The 18,796-nt window shown below is 42.2% G+C and overlaps 1 protein-coding gene across 1 annotated transcript in view; it reads left to right on the forward strand.

The window, feature by feature from the left end:
• Positions 1–18,796, forward strand: part of ESYT2 (extended synaptotagmin 2) — a 168,926-nt gene that overhangs the window by 114,000 nt on the left and 36,130 nt on the right. The window contains 6 exon segments of the mRNA XM_040352693.1: positions 1,941–2,061; positions 3,636–3,812; positions 5,298–5,380; positions 7,319–7,367; positions 8,290–8,379; positions 10,906–11,001. Of these exon segments, the coding sequence (XP_040208627.1) occupies positions 1,941–2,061; positions 3,636–3,812; positions 5,298–5,380; positions 7,319–7,367; positions 8,290–8,379; positions 10,906–11,001 (616 nt within the window).

The following is an 18,796-nucleotide window of genomic DNA, read 5'->3' on the forward strand; positions in this document are numbered from 1 at the left end:
GTCACAAAATCTGACAGACCGCTTAGGACTTCCTTACGATCCACAAATAAAAAAAGAGAAACGTTTAGGCTTTACCTATTGTTGTATACAATTTAAGGTATATTGTTTGGCTCTTAGTTGAAGCATGTATTGTTTTTTATCCTACATTAGATTCTTAGTAAAGCATTTCACAAGCAATGGAAAAATTGTCATTAAAATGTCTAAGACCACATCGTTTTTAACATGCTCTATAGTAAATAATGTATTTGGAGACCAGGATACAGGTGAAAAGAACATTAAAGGTGACATCTGGTGTATTAATAAATAATGACACTTTTCAGTAAACCGCCTCTCTGTAGTCTCAGTACTTAGTGACATTTCGCAGTAGGTGAGCATGTCACACTTACAATCGAGTTTATTTAAGAACTCTGCTTCCACCTAGTGGATAGGTTACATATTACATCAGTTATGAATGAACAGTGCCAACTTTGTCTTCCTACTAACAACATGAACCAGTACTGTGAATTTTGGGGAATATCAATAATTTGGTGCTTGTACACTTCAGGGGGGACATTGATGTATTTGTCATGGTTGTCACAAGGCACTTTGTCATCTAATGCACTGAGTTACAACAAGATTATGCACAGTTTCTATTAAATTAAACATGTATCCTTGCCCCAGCCCTCTTCATAGGCAAAAATAAATAAAAAATCAGAACACAGATGCAGGCACACGTTTCCATGGCCCTGATTGGGCATGCATTGTATATCTGAGAGTCTGTTATTTTTTTCTTCTTAGATTGTTGCAATAACAATAGCTAGGGGGCATCTTTATTCCAGGAAGTGATTTAGTCTCTAAACCTAAACTCCAAGCTGATATAGAAGACACAATTAATGCAGCTCTGTAATTATAAATTCAACCTATTATTGGCGGCTGATATTCACTTTTTTTTTTTTTTTTTAAGAATCCGTAACAAACTTCTCTATATTACCAATATTGCTTCAAGTGGTTGATGCAGCTGCATGCATCACCCTGGTAGCATTCTTTAGAGTGGGTGCTTTTTTGTAATAACTAATGTGGCTAAGGAGCTGCTCAGCCGTTGAAGGGGACGCTCGTGTCGTTCCCGCTCCGCCCGAGTCTCCCGTCCCACCCGAGCAACCAGCCGTCGCGTTCGCCGGCGGGCCGAAGACCCGAACAAAGCCGATTTCTTTTTTCGGGTCTCAAATCTAGTAACCTGGAAGCAATGTCATAACATCTGTTCCGGATTACTGGCATCCTAACAGCGCCAGTTTTAAAAAAAAATAGAAAGTATTCAAAAACGCTGGTCTTGGCGTTTTGAGTACTTTTACGTGCAGAGGAGGGGTTTGGGGTCTTAAGGACCCCAGATTTCTCCATAAAGAGTACCTGTCACTGCTTATTACTGTCACAGGGGATGTTTACATTTCTTGTGACAGCAATAAAAGTGAAAAAAAAATGTAACATTTTTTTATCGGTCGATCCCTAATAAATACATCCATAAAGAGGCCCGGTCACCAGCACTGTCCACACAGAGGTTCAGGGGTCCTGCAGCCTTCCAGGACATTCAGAATAGAATGAAAACTCCTCCTACAAGCTTTAACTAGACACTGATAGATGTCACAAGACTGCTATATGATGAGAAAAGGTATTTAACAGTTTATATTTACTAAAACTCTTGCATTTCCATGTTCTGTGTACTGTGGGAGACCAGATATGGTGAATGGAGGGTCCTGGGTTTAGTACACTTTTAAATAGGCTGTTGCTGCCATTCAAGTTGCATTTACATCTACAGAGCCACAAGTTAAGTTTTACGATTTGTAGTCAGCAGTTGATCTGTAGGCAGAACATGCATTAAATGGTGGCATTATTAGGTATTCATAATTTTGCTATTATGTGTTTTTACTAAGTTATGAATCTTAATCAAAATGTTCCTTCTTTGGCAGTGGCATATCTGATACCATAATATTGGATATTATTTCCAACTATCTGGTTCTTCCCAATCGTATTACTGTTCCTCTAGTGAGTGACATCGAGCTTTCACAGCTACGCTTCCCAATACCTAAGGTGAGTAATTTCAAAGTCGGATGTGAAATGTTTTTGTCCTACAGGAGATTCCTGTGCATTATTACATCAGTCAGATGAAGGGATGAGCAAAGACCACATATGTTTTACTTTTGCATAAAGAAAGAAAAATGTTACTGCGCTGATCAGCGCAGTAAAATTTTTCTTTCTTTATGCACAATTAACCCCTATCTAGGGTACACAGTACTGCAGCAGATCACGGTTTTTATTTATTTTGCGCCGGTGACACCTACAACCATATGTTTTACTTTAACCACTTCAGCCCCAAAGGATTTACACACTTCCTGACCAGGCCATTTTTTGTGATACGGCACTGCGTCGCTTTAACTGACAATTGCGCCATAATGCAATGTTGTACCCAAACAAATTTTATGTCCTTTTTTCACATAAATAGAGCTTTCTTTTGGTGGTTTTTGATCACCTCTGCGGTTTTTATTTTTTGCACTATAAACAAAAAAATGCTATAAGTATCCTAAAAAATAATGTAAAAAATGAATTCCTTCATCAAGTTTAGGCCTATATGTATTCTTCTACATATTTTTGGTAAAAAAAATTCGCAAAAAGTGTATATTGATTACTAAATGTAGGATAGATTTGTGGCTTTTTTTTTTTTTACTAGATTATTAGCAGGATTACGACGTAGAGATCAGACACTTTTCACACTTTTTTGGGGGGCCAGTGACATTTATACAGCGATCAGTGCTATAAAAATCCACTGATTACTGTACTGTATAGATGACACTAGGGGGCGATCAAGGGGAGGTGTTTCTAACTGTGTGGGGGCTGGGCTCACTGGGAGTACAGAGAGATCGCTGTTTTTAATCACTAGGAACAGACAATCACACTGTACTTCCCTGTCAAAACGGGGATCTGCTTTGTTTACATTGGCAGATCCCCGTTCTGCTTCTCTGTGGAGCAATTGCAGGTGGCCTACGAACATCACGGCCGTGCACATTGGCTCCGGCGCCGCAGGAGCCCCCGCTGTATCTATTACACGAAGCGCCGTACCGTATAACTGCGTCGGCTGGTCGGCAAGTGGTTTAATCAATGTTTTGTTCAGATATTAGAAAAACGGAATGGGGTGCAATCATTTTTTATTTTAGGAAATGAAAGTGATCATACAGGCTGACGTTCTTCATAAATATGTACGGTGCGTGTGCATAAAAATGTCTGTTTTTCCTTTTTTTAATTTGATCTTTAAGGGAGTGCAAAAATTATAGGATGGAAACGATTGTAGTTCTAATTAGAAATTGGTATCAGATTGGTTGAAAGAAAATATATATGATATGATATATATGATAGCCAGGCATCTAGCATTTTCAAAAGAGACAGTGATGGCCTTTGTGTTTCACCCAGCATAGGTTAATTTGTGGGCATATGAGAAAAGTTGAGAAGAAAAAGATTTTTGCCCAGAAAAATATAATTTAGAATAAATGGTTTGGATGTGGAAATTAGGGAGGCTCTAGGGATGGAGATGAGACTGCATTCAGATTTGTTTTGTCAGACATTTTAAATGAATGTGCTCAACACTGGATGTGTCTTTCCTCTTTAAACAGGGAGTTCTTCGGATCTCTTTTATAGAAGCGCAGAATCTGATGTGGAAAGACACATACATGAAAGGACTGGTCAAAGGAAAGTCTGACCCATATGGTGTTATCAGGATTGGCAATCAGGTTTTCCAGAGCAAAGTCATTAAGGAGAACCTGAACCCCAAATGGAATGAAGTGTATGAGGTAATAAAAAAATGTTTTGTTTCTCTTAAATGGCTTATAGAATACATTTTTTTTTTTTTTTTTTTTTTTTTTTTGGGGGGAAGCTGGGATAGGGTGAATTCCCCCCCTTGTCTCTCTGTGAGAGTAAGTGAGGGCTTTTTTTCAGCGGGAACGCGGGGGAACGCAGTTCCGGCACCTTCAGAACTGAATATATGTAATGGCAAGGGGTGCTGGAGGATCCATTGATGCTGGTTCTGGGGAATCTGTTGGTGCTGGAGGGGATCTATTTGCTGAGGACGGGGGATCTATTATGCTGGGTTGGTCTTCTGTTGTTCATGGGGGATCTATTGTTGCTGGGTGAGTCTTATATTGCTGGGGGGGGATTTACTGTTGAAGAAGGTGTCTTTGTTGCTGGCTGCTGGAGGGTCTATTAATGCTGGCTACTGGGGAATAAATTTTTGCTGGAGGGGATTTATTTTTATTGCTGTGGAAGTCTGTCATTGCCAGTGGGGGTTGTATTGTTGCTGGGGTGGGTCTTATGTTGCAGGGGGTCAATCATTGATGGTGCTGTTGAGGGAGGGGTCTAATATTTCTGGCTGCTGGAGGGTATATTGATGCTGGCTGTTCACTGGGGTGTCCATTGTTGCTAGATCCTTTTTACTGCTTTTCTTGTTATTAACAAATTCCATACAAAATACTTAGCACTATAAAATGATACTTGGTTCTGTATTCTCTAAAAGGAGTGGTACTGGGAGGTGGGTAGGGGGCCGAGTCAATGGGGTGTCTCAGAAAGGAGGAGTTCCTGCACCTATTCTCTGAGGAAAAAAAGCACTGCCCACTCATATGTAGTTTTATGTATATTATGGAAAGAATAATAAATAAATATATAAAGTGAAAAAAAAAAAAAAAAGAATACATGTGCACAATATATGCAAGCGCATGCCCGTGTGCTAAAAATATGGAACACAATTGATGGAATATAAACCATTGTGATACTACGCTCAATGGGGGAAAAACATCTAATTAGCATCATGCAGTTACTTAAACACTTCTCACACATAAAATAAACCAAATACAAGCAGCGCTTCCATATACTAAAAGTCCATTAACCACTTCAGCTCTGGAGGTTTTACTCCTCTTCCCAAAAAATGCATGTGTTTTCTGTAACAGCGCATTACAATGCAACTTAATTGCACAATGAAACCGTACAGCTCCAATGTTCCTGTTACTGCAGCACAGTGGTGTGAAGTGGATCTCGGAGACTTGCCTGCCATTGTAGGAAACAAATTAGTAAAAAAAATGTATTGAACCTTCAGTACAGGTATCGCTGCAACTTACATTTAGTTAAATGGAGAATCCACATAAAATAATTTACTGGCTGTAGCTTTTTTTTTTACAAGCTAACTGTACATGGTTATCCGCTCACTGTACATGGTTATCCGCTCATATTACTTTCATAGCACGACACCTGTAATATATTTCTCTAATGTATGCCATTGTACACAGGCATTAATATATGAACATCCTGGGGAAATGTTGGAGATTGAGCTCTTTGATGAAGACACGGACAAGGATGATTTCCTGGGCAGGTAATACTCTGTTGATTACAGCTACTATATTATTGCAGTCGCCTCTTTATACCTGTACTTGTTGATTGTCCTAGTCCAGGAGCTGCAATGGGTTTATATATTGGACCCGGGGGCCGGACCAAGAGTAGATGGACCGCTCGCCTGGCTATGTAAATGCGGGGGGCGGCCGCAAAAGCTGTGAAGTCGCCGCAGGAGCGGTGCCGGCCGTGCCGCCCCTGCACCACTGCCGCCCGAGGCCTGGCCTCCGCAGTGGCGTAACCAGAGTTATGGGCGCCCGGGGCGCAATTTTTTTTCCGCCCCCCCTTATATAAACATCCACGTATATATGTGCGTAAACATGGGGGTGGGGGACTTAAACAATTTGGAGCTTTTTTTAAAACTTTGTTTTTAAAACTTTGTTTATATATATATATATATATATATATATATATATATATATATATATATATATATATATATATATATATATATATATATATATATATATATATATAATTTATTTACTTATTTATTTATTTTTTACTCTTTTTATGATTTTTTACACTTGATGTCATTGCTATTACTTAGGGGGATAAAAATCCCCTATATAATAGCAAGGGTACACTGACAGGTCCTCTTTATGGAGACATTAGGGGTCTCTAGGACTCCTAATGTCACCTGGGGACCCCAAAAGAAGCTGATGAAGCACAGATCTGCTTCTTCTCTCTGGCTATAGCAGCCAGATGACTGACAGGTGAATGCGGATGTAATACACATCACTTCTGCATTCACAGCCTGGAGGGAGATCAGCAAGGAGGAAAATGCTGGTCTCCCTCCCATGTTACCTCCTGACACCCTCCCAAGCCGGTCCCGGGCCGCAGATGGGGCAGCGGGATTGAAGGTGACGGGTCAGGAGGGGGGGCGGCGGCAGTACTGGAGGGGGGTAGGGGGGCACGCAGCCAGCACATATACACAATTGGCAGGCTATAGCACCCGGTAATGGCACTGACCTCCGACGTTGCAACTCCCTCCATGCTTCCATCTCTACACAGCGCCGTACCAGAGTGGAGGGGAAGACAGTGGCCACGGCGGCTCACACTTCCAGTGCCTGTCTCCCGCCGCCATGTTCAGAGTTTCCCGGCGCGCTGTGATTGGGCAAATGTCATGTGCGGAGGCAGGACTTCCAGCCCCACGCCTCACATGACCCCCATATGCCTAATCACAGGGCGCCGGAAACTAAACATGGTGGCCAGACATCAGTGACACAGGAAATTTAAATTAGGAGGAGGCACGGAAATCGGGACTGACAAGCGGGAGTGAAAACGTGAGTTCAGCGTGACTCGCATGGCTTCATTCCCGCAAATCTGATGTATGCAAAATCAAGCTGTACTACGCTCAGGGTATACGCAGAACCTCAACTTTTGCAATAGAGTCTGACGCTCCATAGTTAAACGGCAGTGCTTAGACTTTAGATCCACCAGGTGGGAAGCAGAACCTTAACTTGGAACCAAGTTCAGGCCCTGTGTACAGAATGGGATTCATTGGGCTTCTTAGGGATCAACCCAAGTACTAACTTGCAGGCCTGTACTCCAGCACTGTTTTTGGATTAGAAGATTAGGTTTAATTTCTGGCATGTGCCGGAAATGTAACACTCCCATTGGTTGTGCCCTCAACCAAACTGTTAAACCCTCCAATGGCTGGTGTCATAACTGATCACATGTGCAGCATCATGGTAGTTGGCAAAGATGGTAGCTTCCTTAGCTGAAAACGATAAATTACGAACATGAACATTACATCGTAAATAGAGAAACATTTTACTAGAATTATATATTTTTTTAAATAAAATTGGATTCACAATAAAGATGTTAATAGGTAATGATTTGTTAGAAAATGTTATGTTGTGATGAAGGTTTTCAAAAAATGTCCATGTAGTAATTCTATGCTTTTTTGATTTTTCAGTCTGATGATTGACTTGGAGGAGGTGGAGAAGGAGAGAGTAGTAGATGAGGTAAGTCATATCGATGTATATTGTTTATCTTCTCAATTTTGTGTGTTCAGAGCAAAGTGACCGCACATAGCCCAGCGCACTTCAGCATTGCTTACCCAGACATGCTCCTTGACTGCCTCCCTGCACTGCTGGAGTCCTTGTGAATGGAGTGTGGCCTCTGGGTATGGAAGAGCACATGATCTATCCTAAATGACAGTGTGTAGGCCTAAGCAACAAATCTCCAGACCCAAATGGGGTGTTATGCAGTAATGATATGATATCCACTTTTTTAAATGGACAAAGCGAATCTTAAAGAGGAGTTCCACCTAAAAATGGAACTTCCTCTTAACCCACTCCTCGGCCCCTTACATGCCACATTTGGCATGTAATTTTTTTTGGGGGGGAGTGGGGGCTTCAGGAGAAGGGGACTTCCTGTCCCACTTCCTCCTTCTGCCGAGGGGCTGGAAAGGCGATTAGCTTAATCGCCTTTTCACAGCCCCTCTTTGTAGGCGAGCGTCTGTCCAATCGGACGGCGCCGCTCGCGCATGCGCACTGCCGCTCGCGTATACACAGTGGGTGCCCGGCCGTGAAGCCGAAAGCTGTCACTGCCGGGTGCCCACACTAAGAATGAAGACGCCGGCTGGCGAGGGGGGGCGAGGAGCGGAGCCCCGGCCGGCGCGTCGCTGGAGCCGTGGAGCAGGTAAGTGTCAGTTTATTAAAAGCCAGCAGCTACACTTTTTGTAGCTGCTGATGATAAATATTTAATAAACTTAAAAAAAAGGTGGAAAACCCCTTTAAAGCTAGGTTTTTGCTCTCACTCTCCAATGTTTGCAGCAAGGGGTTGGCAGGTTGCTGGGTCGGTCACTATGCTCACTATTGCCAAAGCCACCTGGGATATCCCTGCTTGAATACTTTATAATATAAATTTGATATTTCCTTTTAGTGGTTCGATCTGGATGAAGCTACAACTGGGAAACTTCATCTAAAACTCGAGTGGCTTTCCCCAAAGTCCACCACAGAGAACCTGGACAATGTATGTACCCACTAATATATGAAATGGCAAACATGTGTATACATATCTATAATGCACACAAGTGCATAGTTCTACATTTATCAATGATCTGTTGATTCTGCTTTAACAAAAAGGAACGTTTTTGAAAGTTAGTCTGCCTGTCACGTGATCATATACTGTAGGTTCTTTTTAATCATCAATTACTTTGATGCAGATTATGATTTTTTTTTTAATACCGTTTACCACAAAACTTCTATTTTTAGACTTTATTCCTTCTATAGCAACAGCTGCCATGACTTGAAGTGGACAAGTGGTATTCATTATAGAATAAAGCCTAGTACACACTATTTTTTTATTTTATTTTTTTCAACCCAGCAGGCTGAACGAAAAAACGGAAGGGCTTGTGAGGAACCGCTGTACTAACTGTGCAATGTTAATACAGCAATCTCCCCTACTAAGCTTGTGTGTTCTGATAAAGGGACGGCCCACCTCCACCCCACCAGAACACACTGGTCAGCACTGATCAGATGCTGTTCGACTGACCTTTTTTGGTCATGCCCCTTCAACAGAAGCCAGACATTAGACTTGCTTCCATCGGACCGGCTGCCACACACATGGGCCGAATGTTGTCCAGTTTCTATTAAACCGCCCGATATTGGGCCCCAGTGTATGTCTCTTAACCCTCTTTCCATACCATCATTGTGAAATGTTGCTCCGTCTAATTACATTTGTGCTTAAAGCGGAGGTGCGCCAAATTTTATTTTTACAAATACTGCAGCTCCTGACTTTTAAAATAAGGACATTCACCTGTCCAGGGCGCCCGTAATGTCGGCACCCGAAGCCGAACGATCCCTCGGCATCTGCACACATAGTGGGGCAAATACTTTTGGAGGATGGCCTGGTGTCAAGGGCAGCAGAGAAGGACAGACTAATATTCTGCAAAAAGAACAGGGATTGCACTGCTGAGGACTGGAGTAAAGTCCCTTTCTCAGATGAATCCCCTTTTCAATTGTTTGGGGCATCCGGAAAAAACATTGTCCGGAGAAGAAAGAGTGAGCGCTACCATCAGTCCTGTGTCATGCCAACAGTAAAGCATCCTGAGACCATTCATGTGTGGGGTTGCTTCTCGGCCAAGGGAGTGGGTTTACTCACAACTTTGCCTAATGCCGCGTACACACGATCATTTTTCGGCATTAAAAAAACATTGTTTTTCAAAAATGTCATTTAAAATGATCGTGTGTGGGCTTAACATCATTTTTCAGGTTCTGAAAAACGGCAAAAAAAAAAATTTGAACATGCTGCAATTTTTAACGTCGTTTTAAACAATGTCGTTTTTTCGGGTTGTAAAAAATGATCGTGTGTGGGCTAAAACTACGTAAAAAAACCCGCGCATGCTCAGAAGCAAGTTATGAGACGGGAGTGCTCGTTCTGGTAAAACTACCGTTCATAATGGAGTAAGCACATTCATCACGCTGTAACAGACAGAAAAGCGCGAATCGTCTTTTACTAACACGGAATCAGCTAAAGCAGCCCAAAGGCGAATGGAACTTCCCCTTTATAGTGCCGTCGTAAGTCACCGCGCTTTGTTAGATCATTTTTTAAAATGATGAAGTTGGAAAAACGTTGTTTTTCGACATGCTGAAAAACAACGTTTTTTTTCATGCTGAAAAATGATCGTGTGTACGCGGCATAAGAACACAGCCATGAATAAAGAACGGTACAAAAACATCCTCTGAGAGCAACTTCTCCTAGCCATCCAAGAAAAGTTTGACGAACATTGCCTTTTCCAGCATGAATGCAGCACCTTGCCATAAGGCAAAAGTGATAGGCCGACATTTTGGGTCCATGACCAGGAAATTACCCGGACCCTAATCCCATTGAGAACTTGTGGTCAACATCTGACAAAAAGATCTAAAAACACTGAAGCAGCAGACTTTGTGAAAATTAATATTTGTGTCATTCTCAGAACTTTTGGCCACAGCTGTAGTGCTATTGCAATAGTGTTTGATGTATGTCGTTGGTGTAGACTCTAGTATAATTGTCATTTTTAATCTGTTATGCCGTGTACACACAGTCGGAATTTCCGATGGAAAAAGTTAGATGGGAGCTTTTCATCGGATATTCCGCCCCATAGGACTTTTTCCGTCTGAATTTCTGACGGACTTAGAGAGCAGGTTCTCTATTTTTCCGACTGAAAAAAATCCTATTGGAAAATCCGTTCGTCTGTATGGAATTCCGACGCACTAAAAATCACGCATGCTCTGAATCAATTAGACGCATGCTCAGAAGCATTGAACTTCATTTTTCTCGGCTCATCGTAGGGTTGTACATCACTGCGTTCTTGACGGCCGGAATTTGGTGTGCCCGTGTGTATGCAAGACGGCTTGAGCGGAATTCCGTCGGAATTCCATCGGAAAAAACATCCGAGTTTTTTCCAAGGGAAAAACCGGTCGTGTGTACATCGCATTAGTTGTTGTGTTTTACAGATATCAAACATGAGTCTACGTTTGTGTAACCAAGGCTTTCCCATTTCTGTATTTTCTGCAGGTTCTGTCGAGCATTAAGGCTGATAAGGATCAGGCAGTTGATGGTCTCTCTGCTGCTCTGCTGGTCCTGTACCTGGACTCTGCTAGAAATCTGCCTGTAAGTGACTTGGGTTGCTATTGGCCTGAGCCATGGTATTCTCTTCTCCCCAGTGACATATCTCTCAACTCGCTTAAGGCACATGTTTTACTGTCTGATCAGTTTAGGGAATTTAACAGACTGTTCTCAGAGATCACATTCACTGTTCTTGAGATGTGTATAAATTGTTATATTCATTGTTCACTGAACTGCCAGGGGCATTTTACTAACCAGCACATCTTGGTGTCTCTTCTAAATAGTCCCCATACTCGACTGATGACAATTTGTCTAGAGTCTTGTACAGAATAGGCTGTCAGAGTAATGGTTTAATCTGGTTTTAAAAAAATGGGGACATGCAGTGTGTCTCCTAGCATTGCAGGTCTGCAAATAAGCCTTGTCAAAGTTAAAAAACAAACAAAAAAAACATGTTTTGGTAAATGCCATTTATTCCAAAAGCATAAGGTATAATTCATGTAAGCATCACAACATTTGCAGAGCAAGAACACAGATCCATGAAGAGTTATGTTTTAGCCTACTGAGGTTCTGGTAATCTTAATGCATGCCACAGAATTGACTTCACTGAAGCAATAAATTCAGTTATGCCTTGTACACACGGTCGGACTTTTGACCATGCAAAAGTCTGCCGTGAGTCTGTTGGAAAGAAAGAGTAGAAGTTCTCTATCTAAGGTCTGTCGGACTTCCGACAAAAAAAGTCAGATGGCGGCTACACACAGCCGGACTTTCCGAGGGGAAAAACCCATCTGACTTTTTTCTCGGAAAGTCCGGCTGTGTGTACGAGGCATTAGGGAGACTTTTAACCACTTCAAGATTTAGGCCTCATGCACACGTAGGGCCAGATTCAGGTAGACTTACGACGGGGCGTATCAGTAGATACGCCGTCATAAGTCCAAATCCGCGCCGTCGCAACTTTAAGCGTATGGTCAAACTGAGATACGCTTAAATGTTGCTAAGATACGGCCGACGTAAGTCTCCTACGCCGTCGTATCTTAACTGCATATTTACGCTGACCGCTAGGGGCGTGTACGCTGATTTACGCCTAGAGGATGTAAATCAGCTAGATACGCCTATTCACGAACGTACGCCCGGCCGTCGCAGTAAAGATATGCCGTTTACGTAAGAGGTTTTCAGGCGTAAAGATAAACCACCAAAAAGATGTTAAGTATGGACGTCGGAACCGCGTCAAATTTTACGTTGTTTGCGTAACTCGTATGTGAATGGGGCTGGCCGTAATTTACGTTCACATCGAAAGCATTGACGTCATTTGGAGCATGCATACTGGGATGCATCCACGGAGGGCACATGCGCTGTTCAATCGAAACGTCATTTACGTTGGGTCACACTTAATATACATAAAACACGCCCACAGCTTCAACATTTGAATTAGGCGGGCTTACGCTAATACGCTACGCCACCGTAACTTCGGCGGCAAAATGTTTGAGAATACCATACTCGCCTCTCAAAGTTACGGCGGCGTAGCGTATAGGAGATACGCTACGCCCGCCTAAAGGTATGTGAATCTAGCCCAGGATGTTTTGCAAACTCTCCTAGCCACTTGAAGACCAGACCTTTTCTGAAACTTTTTGTTTTTAAAAGGTTAAATCAGTATTTGTTGCTAGAAAATTACTTGGAACCCCCAAACTTTTTTTTTTTATCAGTGAGACCCTAGAGAATAAAATGGTGATCTTTGCAATGTTATGTCACACAGTATTTGCACAGCAGTCTTTCAAATGCATTTTTTTTGGTAAAGAAACACTTTACCAATAGTTAACCCCGATTTATTTGTCAAAATGCAGCCACTTCTTTGTGAAATGACACTAGCAGAAAGTCTGCAAGTGTCATTGAATAAATACAATAAATCAAAGTATTGTTGTATTTATGATTTTCTTCATATGTAGATCAAAAGTGAAATGCATATGAATGAACTAATAAACACAATGACATCAATTAGAAGACAAAATGACAAGGAGCTTACTAGTTAAACATCTGTTTTATCTAAACAAATGTATCCCTATTTAACCTTTTATTAACTTTTATTTTAGCTTCCCTTCGCTATTATTTTTCTGCAGTTTTTTTTTTTTTTTTTTTTTTTTACCATTAAGACTTTATTTTTATTCCTTTTGATGGTGTTGTGTATCAAGATAATGCGCACAATTTAAACATTTCCCTGTTATTAAAGCGGAGGTTCCCCCTAAAAACATGTATTTAACATTCCATTCAGCATAATTACAACATTTACACAATGCTGTTTTTTTTTTTTTGCTGTACATACCGTCTTATTGTTGTTTTCCACCCGGCTTCCGGGTTCTCACTCCCGCGGGAGTAGGCATTCCTATGCAGAGGCTAGATGATTGACGCCTTGTGAAAAACTTCTCCCTGGCGCATAAGGCGCGTCGCCAGTTTTCCGAAAGTAGCCGAACTGCTAGTCGGCTCGATACGGCGCCTGCACCTGCCGTGTAGAGCTGACTGCGCAGGCGCCGTATAGAGCTGGCTACTTTCGGAAAACTGGTGACGCGCCTTATGTGCCGGGGGGAAATTTTTCACAAGGCGTCAATCATCTAGCCTCTGCATAGGAATGCCTACTCCCGCGGGAGCGAGAACCAGGAAGCCGGGTGGAAAATAACAATAAGACGGTATGTACAGCAAAAAAAACGGCATAGTGTAAATGTTGGAATTATGCTGAATGGAATGTTAAATACATGTTTTTAGGGTGAACCTCCGCTTTAATTTGCAAATACCGTAACTTATGCCATCATTTGTATTAGAAACATTTGAAATTGTAGAATAAAATGCGTACTTTCTATTTACAGTAAAACATTTTTTTTAAATGAACTCCGGCCAAAACAGAAGAAAATAGGTGTTTTTTTTTCCCCCATACTTATAGATTCCATAGAAAATAAATAATTTTTGCAAAACTGGATGATTACCTCCCAAAAAAAGTACATATTGCTTTCTTATTTCAAGTAATGACAATAAACCAGGCCCATAGTGGAGGTTCATACAGGTACATACGTGAGTTCAGCAGAGCTGTTTTTTTAAATGTAAGCAAATAATTATCTCTAAACGGCAAAGAGGGTTTTGGGTAAAAGTGGGTGGGGCATGCACTAACACAGCTGCTGGATAAAAATGGCATTTACCCAGAAGTCTCTTCACCTTTCAAAAAGGGTTCTTTAATTTTTGATGAAGGTAGACTGGTTTTTGTAAGATGAATACACAAGCCTATGGATAGTTGCTTTGCATGCTGCTCACAGGTAGCCTCAAGGCCTCGCATATTATCTGAGAAACATGAGATTGGAAGACAGATTGCCATCATTTTTGTTTGATTTTCATCTGATCTTCTATTTCCTCTACATTATGCATCATTGGCTGTCAGCCATGTTTGATTTATTTTCCTTTTTACTTTTTTTTCATTTATTACGCTCACAAATTTTTCACTTGAGAACAATCAATTTTTTCCAGAGATTTACATGGCATCATTTGTTCCTGGTCTGCTAAATTCATTGTTCTTGTCAGAATTTCCACGTTACATGTATTGTATGTTTGCTCACATGCTTATTTTATAATTATCATTTTCTTTTGTCATTTTGTTTTTGCTTTGGTCATTCTTTGCTTTATTGCGTCATTCTTACCTTCCAAGAGTATCTACGAGGGGAACTTGGGTTGTGGCTACTTAAAAGAGCGGAGAGCTTCTGGACTGATCTTTTGTGAAAACACTTCTTCTCTGTATAGAACTTTATTTGTGAGTTTCTGGGTGGCGGTTGCTGAGTGCTGCAATAGACATGCATGTGTGGATACAGTGCATGTTTTTCAGCATGTCTTCAACACTAGTTCCAACACCAACTATTTAGAAATGACTGTGAATCAAACAATGGTAATCCCAGTAAATAGCAGCTTGTAATCCAAAGCTACATCAGCCTTCGACTTGGTTCTCATGTCTATAGTATGTTGGTAGCAATCGTCCTGCAGGTTTAAAGTGGATGTAAACCCTTAGATATACCCAGTCTCAGATGACACACAGGAATGAAACAAATCTCCCTACATAAGTTTCACATGTATATCTGCTGTCTACACTGTTTAGAAAGTGTATGTCCTGTTAGAATTTTCTCTTCCTGTAACAGCAGGGGAAGGAGAGTCTTGCCATACACTGTGAGACAGCTGAAAAAGGGGGGGTTAGAAATGCGCCATAGCACCCAGACTTAGTGTGATATAAAAGTCAATGCAATATCATAACCCTCATGGGGGTTATACAAAAAAGTCTATATTCTTTCCAGCATGAGCGTAATCCTGATACATGAGATGATCCGATCACCACCGTGATAGACAGCACACTTGTAAGGTTAAAAGCCCACCACCAGAATCATAGGCAGCTTACCAGATCGATATTAAAAGACAGCAGTCGGCTGTGACCCAGCCGCGGCCTTCCTTGAATGGAAAACGGCACTTGCTCCCTCAAGCGTAACACAAACACCACAGCGTATACAGGAGATGATCCAATCGCAACCGTGATACACAGCACACTTGTTGGAGTGAGAGCCCACCACCAGTAATAAAAGCAGCTTACCAGATCGATAATATCAGACAGCGGTCGGCTGTGACCCAGCCGCGGCCTTTGGGGAGGTCCCACTCCCGGATAGGAAATCAGCACTTGCTCCCCCGAGGGTGAGACAGCTGATTGGAGGAAAGTCACACACTTCCTCTCCTTATAGGCAGATACTTGCTGTGCTGTGAATGGACCAGCTCTTTGCTAATCTATTTATAGCACTCACCCTGACACAGATTTCAGGCTGGTTTTATCACCGTTGACACAGAACTTGCCAGAAGTTATCACGCTGATAACAGAAGAACGGTGCAAGAGAAAGCCATCAGACTTAGTGCTTTAAAAAGAGATAATAAAACACTGCAGATATGTGCCCAGCTCAAATTTCATGAATAATGAAGTTTAGATCCACTTTAAGTGCATTCACAGCTAATATAAGAGGAGTACGTCAATTTGACTTTTTTTTCATTTTCAAGTGTATCTGAAACCAAGAACATTGATGTACTATATCGTGTCTTACCAGTCCTTAGATATGGTGGCTGCATTTTGTTTTCTGTTTTTAAGGTCAAGTGCTTTTTTGCAAGTACAAAAAACACTTGCTGATCCTGCCAGAAACCCAGTGTGCATGTAAGTAAAATTGTAATGTTTCTGTGACCTACAAAACCCTCCTCTGTTTTGCAGCGGAGGCGGTGTTTGTAATCCAAAGCAGGGGAGCAGCTTAAGGTGACAAAACTGCGTCCGCAAAAAAACAAACAGATGAGGAAGCATTGTTACCCTCGGACAGGAGTGTGTTACCAGCATGATCGCCAGTTGAAAAAAAAAAAGAAAACAAATGTATCTACCACATTTAAATACTGATAAGCTGCAGTTTATTACATTTTTGATATAATTAATTTTCAGCGGAGCCCGTGCTGATATTTCATTATTTCTTGGATGTCAATAGGCTGACTTGGCAGGTCAGCTGGTCAAATTTCTCAGCTGGCCTCTGATTTGCCAGCTTTGTGCTATAACTTCTGCAATAAAAAAATGATCTTAAATTTTGTAGTGGTTTAGAGAGGTGTTTGAAGGAGATGGCTGCCTTGCAAACGCTTCAATTGGGATCCTCTATGCTTCAGAACCTTTTTTCTTCCACCCCAAAGGGCGTCGGTTCCCTTTAAATCATGGGTGCTCAACCTGTGGCCCTCCAGCTGTTGCAGAACTACAAGTCCCATCGTGCCTCTTCCTTTGGGAGTCATGCTTCTAACTGTCAGCGGCTTGCAATACCTCATGGGACGTGTAGTTCTGCAGCAGCTGGAGGGCCAATCCAATCCTCTATCCAACAGGCTGCTTTTATCCTCCTTTTCTCCAGGTTATGCTGTTACAAAATATACATAGTGCTTTACCTTATGAATTTTTTTTTTTTTAACCCACTCTTTATACATTTATTTTTTATTTTTTTTAAATAACATATTTTTTTTTTGTATGCCAAGAAAAACAAAACAGCAGTACAGGTGTAGTAAACAGACAAAAATAGAAATAATGATATGAGCGTGCCTAACGTGTGTATATAGTGCAAGTGGGGGGAGGGAAACAAACCTCCGATCTTCAACATTACACATTCCAGCAGCAATAGCAACATCTCAGATAAATGTACTTTGATACTGATATCCTATTTAACTGTACACACAAAACAGCCAAAAATAAACAAGAAATAGAGAAAAAAAGGGGGAGAAAGGGAAGGGAAATCCAGATAGGGTAGAACACCAAGGTACCTCGATGACTCTGTCGCCGGCTCATGATGGGTCCTCCCGAGAGTGCCACCGCTCCCAGACACTGTTGTGGTCGTCCAGTCTGTCCCGTATCCTGGCTGTCATGTTTCCCATTAACTCCATGTCTTTGACCCTGGCGTAAAGGGCCTCCTTGGATGGGGGCACTGTTTTCTTGCAGTGAAGGGCTATTAAACACCTCGCTGCTGTAAGAACAGGCCGGAGTAGTTTTTTTATAGGGCTTGGCTATTTTTGGTTGAGAGAGACCTAGAAGGAAGAGCTTCGGGGACAGGGATATGGGTGTCTCAAAGAGGTGGGTCAGTAGTCCCTTTGTCGAAGTCCAGAACGGGACAATCAAGGGGCAGGTCCAGTAGATATGAAAAAGAGTGCCCCTGGCTTGCTGGCAACGCCTGCAGAGATCAGTAGTGCAGGGGTAAACTCTGTGGAGTATGTCCGGAGTCAGGTACCAAAAGAAGAGGAATCTTATAGGCATTTTCTTTGTCGAGAGTACACCAGGAGCTCTTAGCAGCCTGACTCCAGATCGCACCCCACGCCTCCTCCAGGATCTCCTCTGCCAACTCCCTCTACCATCAAAGCATGTATGCATGCTTGCACCGGTCCTGTATGGAGTACTCGTTTAAGATTTGGTATATGTCTGAAATCAGTCCTCTGCTGGAACTGCCCTTGAGTACAATACGTTCGAATGGGGAGGGTACAGAAAATTGCAAGCGTGGGGCTACCGTTTGTGCATAGTGACGTATCTGTAGATGGCTATAGAACACCTGTCGGGGAAGGTCATGTTTAGTTTGGAGCTTAGTGAAAGGCAGCAGTTTTATGGGATCTGGGGTCCACTAGGTGCCCAAAGTGTAAAGGGTCCTGTGGGGTCCAGGATCACGACATCTGGTGGGTGAGACTTGTTGGCACTTTGGGGTTGTAGAGGAAGGAGGTCATCAGGGAGCATTCAGATCTAAGTTTGCAGTCATGGGACAGTTTCCACCACATGCACCGAAGCTGTGACATGGACCCCAGCAGGCGACCAGGTTCAACCTCCACATTCGCGTTCCAGAGAAGGCTATTGGGGTGTACAGGTGCCAGCCAAATTTTTTCTATCTCCGTCCATTTATTGTACGACCTTTGGGGGAAAGTTGAGCCGCTTGGTAGTATTTGAACAAAACGGGAAACGCCAGGCCCCTCTTCAGTGCGCAACGCCACCATGACCGAGCGTGGGACCCTGTGTCACTTGTAGTTCCACACATAACACAGGAGGTCGGCTTGCAGTGTACGTAGGTGATCATAACGGATGGAGATAGGGAGAGTCTGGAATAGGTACAGGAGTTTAGGGAGGATAACCATTTTGGCCTAGATGGGATATTTGGTGGCTTTATATATTTTAATCACAGTTAGTGTATTAATGTACTAGTAAATGACAGCTCAAAGACAACTGCCGGTGTTCCGATCAGCTATTTAAACACCATGCTCCCAGGTTCTGTACCCTGCATGCTGATGTCATCCAAAG

Source organism: Rana temporaria, chromosome 5 (assembly GCF_905171775.1).
Source record: "Rana temporaria chromosome 5, aRanTem1.1, whole genome shotgun sequence".
Classification (NCBI taxonomy): Eukaryota; Metazoa; Chordata; class Amphibia; order Anura; family Ranidae; genus Rana; species Rana temporaria.